General features: G+C 41.6%; 1 protein-coding gene across 6 annotated transcripts in view; it reads right to left on the reverse strand.

The window, feature by feature from the left end:
• The window catches only part of CDCA2 (cell division cycle associated 2), a 50,685-nt gene that overhangs the window by 25,123 nt on the left and 12,682 nt on the right, over nt 1-12,880 (reverse strand). For all 6 annotated transcript variants that reach the window (XM_050801973.1, XM_050801972.1, XM_050801974.1 and 3 more), the window contains 2 exons: nt 3,427-3,638; nt 89-176 (listed from right to left, as the gene is read on the reverse strand). In XM_050801973.1, the coding sequence (XP_050657930.1) occupies nt 89-176; nt 3,427-3,638 (300 nt within the window). The remainder of the gene's footprint in view (nt 1-88; nt 177-3,426; nt 3,639-12,880) is intronic.

Raw genomic sequence — 12,880 nt, forward strand, 5'->3', positions numbered from 1 at the left:
TAAGGCATTGAAAATTTCATATATTATACCAGGTTTATTAACAAGAAAATGATATCCTCAAGCTTAAAAACAAGTATGAATTTCTTACCTGCTTCTTTATCTTTGCAACAGTGTGGGAGATTTGAGATTAAGCTGGGATGAGTCCCATCATCATCACAGAGGTTGTTACAGTGTTCCTAAACAGAATAAACATCAATGAATCATTTTACATATAGAAATACATAGATGTCATCATTAAAAACGGCAGTTTTGAAATTCTCTGTCAGCTGCAGATAGATACTCCTGTATGAAAGATTACCTTTATTTTCAGTAACTGTCCTGGCTCAAAACCATGATATCAGGCACAAATCATAACTATGTCCCCTACATACCACTTTAGAACACGGCATTTCAGGGCAAAATTGAAGCACAGGAATCAATAAACGTGGATCAAATTCATTCAGTGTTTGATCTAGCAAATAAAGTTAAGGAAAACATGAGTAGCTAGAATAAAAGCATATGGTTATCGCTTGGTATCTATGGGAGATTCGTTTTAGGGCCCCCTATGATACCAAAATCCACGGATGCTCAAGTCCCTTTTATAAAATGGCACCGTATTTTCATACAACTTGAACACATCCTCCCGTACACTTTAAATACTACTTATAATATCTAATACAATGTTAAATGTCATGTAAAAGAATACTTTTTTTTAATTTATTTATTTTTGAGACAAGGTCTGGCTCTATCACCCAGGCTGGAGTGCAATGGTGCAATCTCAGGTCACTGCAACCTGTCTCCCAGGCTCAAGCCATTCTCCCATCTCAGCCTCCCGAGTAGCTGGGACTACAAGTGCGCACTACCACACCCAGCTAATTTCTGTATTTTTCTGCAGAGATGAGGTTTCGCCATGTTGCCCAGGCTGGTCTCGAACCCATGAGCTCAAGCAATCCGTGTGCCTCAGCCTCCCAAAGTGCTGGGATTACAGCTATGAGCCACTGTGCCCAACCTAAAAGAATACTTTTAAATGGCATTGATATATGGTGTTGTTAATATGTATGGTATGATGCTGTTATATGTTATTGTTTTTATGTGTTTTGTGACTTTTTTTCCCTGATAATTTTTGATCTGTGGTTGGTTTAATCCATGGATGCAGAACCAATGGATTTGAAGGCTACATGTACCATATATGGTGTCAGATGAGGAAAACTATATAAATGATCTGAGATGGAAGAATTGCACTAAAATAAGAAAAAAGCCAACAGTTAAATGGTATAACATCGTGTTCTATCTTTTAAACATGCGAACCACACCTATTCCTGGTATTTAAATCTTTTTACGTTACTATATTCTTGAAGAAGAAACAACGAAAGAAGGTAGCAGTTGTCCCTGTGTGTTTCTCCAAATGAAGATTACAGTGTAGGCAAGTTAGGAAGGAAGGGATATTGTAAGCCCCGTAGAAAAAGACAGAACAAGCCTAAACACAGGGCCCCTGGAGCTCAGCAGGAGACAGCCAGGCCTACAGACTGGATCAAAGTTCCCTCTTAATCACCACCTACTCGTCTAGCCTCAACCTAAACCTCTGACCAGTCCTTGTTATCAAGAATTCCTCATTTTCTCCTGTACATCCAATTCTAAGAACAGTACCTGCTCTAAGAAATAATCTTGCCCCAAATAAACCTCCTTCATCTGTCTCTCAAGTCAGTTCATTTTTCTGACCAGGAAAATGCACATACCAAATACTGCCAAATAAGTTAACTTATACAACAAAGCTCATGTTTACTTTTAGATTTATTTTTAACTAAAACAATCAGAAAAGTCAGCAAACAACTCACAATTTATATGCCTCCCAATTTTTGCCATCTTAGTATAAAGATCATTAGTTGTAAACGTTTTGTTTTCCTTTTTTTTTGAGACGGAGTCTCACTCTGTTGCCCAGGCTGGAGTGCAGTGGCCCAATCTTGGCTCACTGCAAGCTCTGCCTCCCAGGTTCAAGCCATTCTCCTGCCCCAGCCTCTTGAGTAGCTGGGACTACAGGCGCCTGCCACCACGCCTGGCTAATTTTTTGTATTTTTAGTAGAGACAGGGTTTCACTGTGTCAGCCAGGACGGTCTCTATCTCCTGATCTCGTGATCCACCTGCCTTGGCCTCCCAAAGTGCTGGGATTACAGGCGTGAGACACTACGTCCGGCCAGTTGTGTTTTCATATGATTCTAATGACAAGACTTAATACTTGCTGTGTCATATTGTTATAAAATAAGAGTTCCACGGATCATTCAGATGTTGTCTTTTTGAGGAGAAGATATGAACAAACAGCGCTGTGTGTATTACAGATCCAAACCAGCTTTTTTTTTTGGCCCAGACTGGTCTCAAACTCCTGGGCTCAAGCGATCCTTCAGTCCTGGCCTTCCAAAGTCAGGGGATTACAGGTGTGAGCTATTGTACCTGGCCACAAATCAGCTCTTTAACCAAAATTATTAAAGCTTTATAAATAGCAACTGACCATCAATGATCCACATAAATAGAAGGTAATTTAGTCCCTTTTGGCTTCAGAACAGATCAGAATAGGCTTGTAGGCATACTTGTATGTTAAAATGTTTATCGTTTGAAAAAAAGATTTGTATTTCTGAGGTGCCAGACACTCGTGGTGATTTTATAGTATCCCATTTAATGCTCAAATTACTCGAAAAGTAGTTACTAACTTTACATTTTTATAGATAAGGAAACCAGGCACAGAAAGGTCAAATAATTTGCTCAGTGACTACGTTTCCAAGTCAAGATCTGAAACTTGGCATTTTGACTCCTGAGGCTATGCTCTCAAAATGTCATGGACTGACAGCCTGTCACGGATTTTAACAGCAGACTTATCTGGGTTCACTTAACAACCTACAAGCCTAAGTGTATGTCAAACAGGTCCTATACCTTTCTGGGAGCACTACTGCTGTATATATATGCCAGAACTATCAATAGAAACTACTCAATAAATGCCAGCTAGTTCCTACCAACTTCCTCTTTCCTCACATTGAGTGGGCTTAGAGAAAAAAGGATGGCTATAAGAGGTACTTTTAAGACCAAATATTTTGGGAGGAATAATCAGTTTAACAGACTGACACATTAATTATGATTAAGTAATCAATATCACTTATATAATTATATAAATCAATAATGTTAGTGCAATAAGATTATGTAAGATTATGACCCTTTATAAACTACAGTCTACTTATATTAAATTCTGCATACTATACACTATATTTAATTTTTAAAAAATAAGAACAAAAAGAAACTACACAGTGTTGTCAATAAGAAAAGATAAGGAAAAAAATTCACAATAAGACAGGTAAGACATTTTCTTTTAAACTAGTATGAAATATGACATTTCAAGGGTATTACTTTGAACGAAAATGCATTTTTATTCATTTGCTTTAGGAAATTTAACTCTCTTCTTACCTGTAAGCTCTCTAGACACATCTTAACAGAGGGTTTCTTCAGTACAGAACGAAGTACAAAGGTCTTAGGGGTGGAAAGGTCCCTCCTGCCCGCTGGAGTAGCTGGTGACCTGACATCAGGGACTGCGTCTGAGCTCACTTCTGCTGTGAACATGTCAGGCGAAACGGCATCGCTTGATCCTTTGCCCACTACACAGTCAGCAACCTTCAGTGCTTCAAGATAAACATGTAAACTTGAGAGGTGGAAGATCTCTTAAATCTGTTTGTTCTAGACCAAAAATATATTGTGTATTTGCAAAGATAATAACGTGCTATGAAGAAATTCAAACCTAATATAACCTGATTAGGAAGTAACGTCTGGGATTTCATTTGGAAAGAAAAAAGGAGGTAAAGAAGCAGCATTGGTCAGTTTTTACCTCAAATATGACTATGAAGGGTAAAGTGGGTATGGGGATTTGGCTCCCCAGGAAATCTCTGAGTCAGAGTTTGAAAGAAGGTATCATGAATCAGCTATAAGCTATTAGTGTGCCTCTACTCATGACACCTACTACTTGGACCATAAAAACTAATCTGAGCCAAGCACTGACTAATAAGCAATTTTACTGCTAGAGTCACAGGCATGTCAACATTCGAGGGTGGCAGGAACGAGAAGAGAAAGATCATCACACCAAACTACAAACACACTGCATGTGCCCCAAACAGGCATGGCTTTTCTTCTCAAATTCTTCCCACAGGAGAACGTTGCCTTATGATTAAGTGATCCATTTAACAAATACACGATGTGGCAGGCACTCCTCTGGGTGCTGAAGAAGTAAAGACGAGCACACTCCATCAACCAGCACGGAATAAGCAGGGATTATAATATCTCACAGCAGGAAGGAGGGAGAGGGAAGGAGTGGTGGCTATGAAGAGTAACATGAGGATCCTCAGGACAGAACCGCACGCTGTGGCTTGGCGGCACTGTGCTCACATGAATCCACACGTGATAAAACCACATGGACTAAACATACACAAAAGTGTGTGCATGTAAAACTGGTGAAATCTGAAAACAAGTTGGTGGATTGTAGCAATGTCCATTTCCTGGTTGTGATATTAATATATTGTAGCTATGCAACATGTCACTACTGGGGGAGACTAGGTGAAGGGAATACTGGATTTCTTTATATTATTTCTTACAACTAGATAACAAATTTAGTTATTTCAAATAAAAAGCTAAATATATATATATATATACACACACACACAACAAGTAGTTAATATATGCTATTAAAGAAAATAATGTAGCAAGAGAGGAATACAGTATGATAAGCTGGAAGGAAGTGCTACTGCTTTGGGTAAACAGAGAGCTCCTGAGCAGACCCCTGAACAGAACGAGGTGAACCACACACAGATTTAGGAATGGACACTATGCACACAAAGCCAAGTGCAAAGACCTGAGGTAAAGATGTACCTGGCATAGCAGAGGCCCAGCAAGGCTGCTGTGGCTGGAACAGGGGGCATGGACAAGAGAGCTGAGAAATAAGTTCAGAGCAATGGTTCAGAACCAGGCCAGGGAAGGCCTGGTAGAAATAATATGTTCTTTGGCTACTTCTCTAAGTATAACAGGAAGTTGATAAAAGATTTTGAGGAGGGCAGTGAGATACTGTGACTGACTTACATTTTAAAACCAGTGTTCTGGCTACTGTGTGAAAAACTGTAACAGGGGACTGGGGAAAGAGGGGAAGCAGGACAACTTCAGAGGACATATAAAACAATCCAGGCAGGAGATGGTGATGGCCTGGACCACACTGATAGGAATGCAAAAGGTGAGAAGGGGGTGGACATTTGACATATTTTGAAGACCCAACAGCATTTGTCAATGTGATAACAAGTTTCATTTGAAAAAGAGAGGTATCAGTTGGGTGCAGTGGCTCACACCTGTAATCCCAGCACTTTGGGAGACTGAGGTGGAATGGAAGGATCGCTTGAGCCCAGGAGTTGGCGACCAGCCTGGGCAACATAGTAGGATCCTGTATCTAACAAAAAAAAAAAAATTAGCTGGGCATGGTAGTGCGCACCTGTGGTCCCAGCTACTAGGAAGGCTGAGGTGGGAGGACTCCTTGAGCCCAGAAGGTTGAGGCTGCAGTGAGCCAAGATCACACCACACTGCACTCCAGCCTGGGTGACACAGCAAAGACTCTGACTTAAGAGAAAAAAAAAAAGGCAAAAGAAAAAGAGAGGTATCAAGTTAAGTCCAATTTTGAGATACAGCAATGAGGTGAATGAGAGTGTCATTTACTAAGATGAAGAAAACAGAGATGAGCGGGTTCGTGAAGGAAAAAATAATCAAGACCTATTGGACTATGTTCAGTTTGAGATGTTTATTAGGCATTCAAGTGAAGGTCATGAAAGGGAGCTGGGGACTTAATTCAAGAGTTCCGGGAAAAGACCACGGGCAGCTATTTTAATTTGAAGTCAACAGCATGTGATAATGTCTGAAGTCACCTAGAAAGAGTGCACATTGGGTATCTTTTATCCAAATGCTTAGAATCAGAAGTGTTTCAGATTACAATTTTTTTTTCAGATTTTGAAATATTTGCATTCTACTTACCGGTCAAGCATCTCTAACCTGAAAACCCAGAAATGCTCTACTAACCATCTCCTTTGCGTGTCATGTCTGCACTCAAAAAGTTTCATAGTTGGCCGGGCGCGGTGGCTCACGCCTGTAATCCCAGCACTTTGGGAGGCCAAGGCGGGTGGATCACGAGGTCAGGAGATCGAGACCATCCTGGCAAACACGGTGAAACCCCGTCTCTACTAAAAATACAAAAAAAAAATTAGCTGGGCATGGTGGCGGGTGCCTGTAGTCCCAGCTTCTCGGGAGGCTGAGGCAGGAGAATGGCGTGAACCCGGGAGGCGGCGCAGCTTGCAGTGAGCGGAGATCACGCCAGTGTACTCCAGCCTGGGCGACAGAGCGAGACTCTGTCTCAAAAAAAAAAAAAAAAAAAGTTTTATAGTTTGGATTTTTGGCTTAGGGATGCTCAACCTGTATATAGAGAAAAAAGGTCCAAGCACTGAACGCAAAGGTCGGGGGGCATTCAAATATTTGAAGGTCAGGATGGAAGAAGAGGAGCAAAGAAAATACACAAAGAGGAAATGGTCAGTGATACACGGGAAAATGAGAATGACATCCTGAAACCCAGTGAGGAAAACGCTTCTCACAGGAGGGCCTGGTTATAGATGTCTATATCTGTCCATAGGGCTGCTAAGACATCAAGGAGACCAATGTGTTGAGACTGACTACCACTGGGATGGCAGCCAGGAGATGGTTGGTCAACAAGGCCTATTTGGAGCTGGATCAAGAGACAATGGGAGGCAAGGAGACAGAGTGCGGCCTTCTCTTAAAAGTTTTGCCTAAAGGAGAGTAAAGAAGTGGTGTTCTGGCTAGAAGGGAATCCTGGGGCAAAGGGAAATTTAAGATGGGATATTTTACAGCATCTTGTAGCTGAATAAGAAAAGTTAACAATTCAGAAAAGAGAGGGGAGAACTCAGACACAAAGTCCTTGGAAAGAGAAGGAGCAATGGGAATCAGTCCATAAAAAAGAGGGTGGAGGCCAGGCATGGTGGCTCATGTCTGTAATTCCAGCACTTTGGGAGGCCAAGGTGGGCAGATTACCAGAGATTAGGAGTTTGAGACCGGACTGGCCAACATGGTGAGACAGCGTCTCTACTAAAAATACAAAAATTAGCCAGGCGTGGTGGCTTGTGCCTGTAGTCCCAGCTACTCAGGAGGGCTGAGGCAAGAGAATCACTTGAACCCAGGAGGCAGAGGTTGTAGTGAGCTGAGGCCGCACCACTGCACTCCAGCCTGAGCGACAGAGTGAGACTCCATCTCAAAAAAAAAAAAAGAGGCTGGCCCTAGGTAAGAACATCGAGACCCTTTTGAAAGAGGAGCGAAGGTAGATACACACATACAGAGATGCAGGAGGGCTCAGGGGTGAGAGGCCCAAGACCTTGCTCCCAACATCTCTTATTTTCTCAATGGTACAGGAAGCAAGGAACTGCAAAAGGCTACCAGGGAACTTTCTCTCAGATCACTCATGAGTAGAGCTGCCAGATTTGGCAAATAAAGATGCAGGGGCCCAGTTAAATCTGAATTATATCTAATTCCTTACATATATGTACTTCGATATAAAACAAAAATACTGGAGTGACATGGGGGAGATAGTGGAGTAAGAGTTCTGTGGCTTCATTCCTGTTCCCAGAGAAATCTAATGAGCAACTGTCTGCAGGCAAAAATAACATCCTGAATATACCAGAATTTGGGAGTGAGGTTGAGACACCTCCTTGGACCCCAGAATGGAGAAAAGCCACAAACAAGTGGTAAGAAACTGTTCTGTTTGACTGTGCTGCCCTTCTCCCAACTGGCACAGTGCCACACACAGAGAATTCCCCTGGACCCACAGTTTCTACAGTGGGAAGGGTAAGTGAGAGGCAGACATTTGGCTTCCCCACCGTTCTGGGATCCTTCACAGGCGCTGCATTCTTGTCTCGCCCCCCAGGAAACACTGGGAGTACTGGCAAGGCTGGACCACTGGGGCTCAGATAAAAACAAAGAATGAGGGATGGGGATCACAGCCACCAGAGAGCAAATTTTGGTGGCTTCCTGCATTCCAGCTAACAGAGATGCCACACCAGAGAAACCAGCCAGCGGTATTAAGCTGCAGGAAACATGGTTAGTGGTTCAAATCCCTGTCCAGCTTCCCCACACAGCCTGGGTGCTCCCATCAGGTCTTCCCCAGGTCCAGAGGCAACTGTAGGTCAGCGATTGCCCACAGAGGAAATATCTGGCCCCTAGCTGTAAAGATGTGAGCCAACTAAGTTCTGGTGCTTGCAATTAAATATTTGCATTTTTTATTTTATTTATTTATTTTTTGAGATGAAGTCTCGCTCTGTCACACAGGCTCCAGTGCAGCGGCGCAATCTCGGCTCACTGCAACCTCCGCCTCCCAGATTCAAGCAATTCTCCTGCCTCAGCCTCCTGAGTAGCTGGTATTACAGGCAGGCGCCACCATGCCCGGCTAATTTTTGTATTTTTAGTAGAGACAGGATTTCACTATATTGGTCAGGCTGGTCTCGAACTCCTGACCTTGTGATCTGCCTGCCTCAGCCTCCCAAAGTGCTGGGATTACAGGTGTGAGCTACTACACCCGGCCTAAATATTTGCATTCTGCTTACCAGTCAAGCATCTCTAACCTGAAAATCCAGAGATGCTCCAATAACCATCTCCTTTGAGTGTCATGCTGGCACTCAAAAAGTTTCAGAGTTTGGACTTTAGCTTAGGGGGAGCAACTGTAGGTCAGCAATTACCCATGAAAGGTACATCTGGGCCTACCCAATCCTAGCAGTGGAAAGGTGATCAAACTAAGCCCTTCTGCCGTCACTAAGTGTTCCCCAAGCCAGGTGGTGTCAGTGATTACCTGTGGAAGGAACATCTGTCCCTGATCGACCCCAGCTGCAGAGGGGTGACTCTACCAAACCTCAGTGCTCTGCTTAACCCTACCCTGGGCTGGGAGGCAAGCCGAAATCCACACACATCTGTGGAGTACAGCCTCAGGCCCTGCCCACCCTATGGGGCCAAGCAACAACCTCAAGCAGCCTCAGAGCCCATCACCTGGTTCTGCCCAACTACAGATTCTAAACAATAGTACTGACCAGCCAAGGAAGACAACCTGCAACTCTGCCAAATCACAGACAATCACAGAGCCCAGAGAGCAGCTCTACCTGACTGAGGCAGAGTCCAGCCAGTGATCTTACTAGACCGTGGAGGACAGCTAGCAATATCATTTGACTTCAGAGCACAGGAAGCAACCAGAGAACTTGACTCCAAAATACAAACGATCACAAGAAACTACTATGAATAATTAAATGCCAACAAATTGGGTAAAAGAAATGGATCATGAACAAATAGAAAATCTCAAAAGACCAATAATGAGTAAGATGACGACTGATTTAGTAATAAAAATCTCCCACCAAAAGAAAAGCCCAGGACCAGATGGCTTTATTGCTGACTTCCATCAAACATTTAAAGAACTGACAAGTTTTCCCAAACACTTAAAAAAAAAAAAAAGTAGAGAAAATACTTGCAAATACTTCCTTGTCATTTTATAAGGTTAGCACTACCCTGCTACATATAAGAAAATTATACACCAATATCCCTGGTGAACAAAGATGCAAAAATCCTCCACAAAATATTAGCAAACCTAATTCAGGAACACATTAAAAGAATCATTCACCATGATCAAATTAGATTTATCCCTCGGATGCAAGGATGGTTCAACATATCCAAATCTATGTGATACATGACATAAAGATGATGAAAAATAAAAGTCATATGATCACCATTAAGAAACCATTTATGTTTCCTTAAGCAGATCATTGTGAAATTATTCATAATTATTCTTTGGCCCTCTGCCCAGAAACCTTTTTTGTATCTGACAATTGCTCAGATTTGGGGAAAGGAGCAAATCATAATAGAAATTAGTACTCCCCTCCATGAATTACGATTATAGTCTCAAATAAGCTACTGTAAGGCATTCGTGGTGCTCTGAGCAGTGTTTTGTGTGTGTGTTTTAAACTGGTAGGAAACTGCATGCATATTTATAAAAATAAAAAACTGGAAGAAATGAAAAAATATATATCAGAAATAGCCTGGCTTCAAATTTTAAGCACGCACAAATTCTGTCTCTGGGTATTATGAAGCTCTTATATGAAACATGTCTCTTTGTAATGAAAACCACGTTAGAGATGTTTAGTAATCATATTCTGTTACTGGTACCAAGACTACTAAGGAAATGCCTTTGTACTTTAGGGAAGTACTTTTGGCATTTTATTATATAGACAGGAAAACTGAGATGTAGCCCCTCTCCTGGAAGGGCTGATTTTGAATAACTGTTCATATGATGTAAATGTACTGATTACTGCCTATTTTAATAAACACTCTTGGAAAATGAAAACAAAGATTAAAAACCATATGATCACCTCAATAGATAGAGAAAAAGCATTTGACAAAATTGAACACAATATCACAATAAAAATTCTCAGATTAGGAACAGAATGTTCTTCAACACAGTAAAGGTCATACGTGACAAACCTGTCGCTAACATCATTCTCGTCAATGAAAAGCGTCCATTAATGGGTGAATGGACAAAGAAAACATTGTATATACACACAGCAGAATACTATTTAACCCTAAAAGCGAGGAGACTCTCATTTGCAACAACATGGATGAATCTGGAAGAGATTTTGCTAAGTGAAACAAGCCAGGCACAAAAGACAAAAACCACATGATTTCATGTATATGAGGAATCTAACAAAGTTGAATTTATAGAAGTAAAGAGTTGAATAGTGGTTACCAGAGGATGTAGAAGTGGTGAGGAAGGAAATGGGGAGTTGTTGATCAAAGAATACAAGGTCTCAGATAGACAAGTGGAATCAGTTTTGAGATCTATTACACAACAATGTCTATAGTCAATATTAGTGTATTATATATTTCCAAATAACTAAGAGAATAATTTTTAAATGTCTCACCATAAAAAAAAAAAAAGACAGGTAAGTGAAGTGAGGGACATGTTAATTAGCCTGATTTAATCATGCCACATTGTATAAATATATCAAAATATCATATTGTTCCCCATAAATATGTACAGTTATGGCTTGTCATTCAAAAATAATAGTAATACATTTAAGAAAAACAAAACAATTACATGACACATACACTATAAAATTATCTGTTGAAAACATAAATTATATGTATCTAAATTTTAAAAAGAAATAAAGGAAGGAGTGTTGGATATTTTAAGTGAAAAATAAGGTGTGAAAGTGTGTGGATTGATTAAGAAACAGCACAGATGGGCTGGGAGCGGTGGCTCCCGCCTGTAATCCCACCCCTTTGGGAGGCCAAGGCGGGCAGATCACCTGTGATCAGGAGTTCAAGATCAGCCTGGCCAACATGGTGAAATCCCATTTCTACAATAATACAAAAATTAGCCGGGCATGGTGGCGAGTGCCTGTAATCCCAGCTACTCGGGAGGCTGAGGTAGGAGAATGGCTTGAACCCAGGAAGCGGAGGTTACAGTGAGTTGAGACCGCGCCACTGCACTCCAGCCTGGGTGACACAGCAAGACTCCATCTCAAAAAAAAAAAAAAAGAAAAAAAGAAAAAAAAAGAAACAGCACAGAGCCATTTGAGGTTAAAAAAAAAAAAAAAATTGAGGCTATTAGCATACCAAATATTAGCAGCTCTGGGGCAGGTGCAGAGAAGGCAGGCAGAGTCACTGAGTTGGATTTCTGGCTACATAGGTAAAACAGAGGAAGCAGACGGGGTAAAGGAGATCAGAGGTGCCATGCAGGTCTCCCTAAGCTCCCCCTTAACAAGGGACATTTGATTCCATCTTAGAACATCTTTTTATTCTTCCTGAAGGTGCACTGTCTGGGGTGCCACCAAAAAACAACAGAGTTTAAAATACAGAAATCAACACCAGACTCCTTTCATCAAGGCCCCATCTACTATGGTAGATCTAGTCTTCCCTGTCTAATTACAGTATTTCCGAGCACGGCTTCATGGCACGCCTAAATAAAATTTTGGCCTGTGTGATTTCAACATTTCACATTGTAGAGTGAGGTGTTTAGTACGATGACAACTGTTAATCACCACACTTCATACAATCTATAATCACTGTCACAGAGAATCTGTCACTCCTACGCAAAGTCCCATAAGAGCAAAGCAAAAAGAATTGTTAAGAAACCATTGGGCCGGGCATAGTGGCTCATGCCTGTAATCCCAGCACTTTGGGAGGCCGAGACGTGGATCATGAGGTCAGCAGTTCAAGACCAGCCTGGCCAAGATGGTGAAACCCCGTTTCAACTGAAAACACAAAAAAATTAGCTGGGCATGGTGGCAGGTGCCTGTAATTCTAGCTACTCAGGAGGCTGAAGCAGAGAATTGCTTGAACCCAGGAGGCAGAGGTTGCAGTGAGACGAGATTGCGCCATTGCACTCCAGCCTGGGCAACAGAGCGAGAGTCCATCTCAAAAATAAGAAGAAGAAAAAAAGAAACTGTTGAAGGCAAGAACACCTTATTCTATCGTGGTAACAAACTCACAACCTTGCCCTATGCAGGGGGACCATGCAGGCGCACATCCACCTATTTATCTTATGATTAAAATTCAAAGTCAGAGTAGATGCTCACTACAAAATTGCTAAAGAAGTTCTTTTTCAGGTTGAAGGAAAATAAGACAGAGAAACTCAGATCTTTAGGAAAAAATGAAGAACATAAGAAATGGTGTATCTGGGTAAATATAAAAGACTATTTTTCCCCTCTTAACCTATTTAAAGCACATACAACTGTTTTGGCTGGGCACAGTGGCTCACGCCTGTAATCCCAGGACTTTAGGAGGCCAAGACAGGTGGATTGCT

The sequence above is a fragment of the Macaca thibetana genome, chromosome 8 (assembly GCF_024542745.1).
Source record: "Macaca thibetana thibetana isolate TM-01 chromosome 8, ASM2454274v1, whole genome shotgun sequence".
Classification (NCBI taxonomy): Eukaryota; Metazoa; Chordata; class Mammalia; order Primates; family Cercopithecidae; genus Macaca; species Macaca thibetana.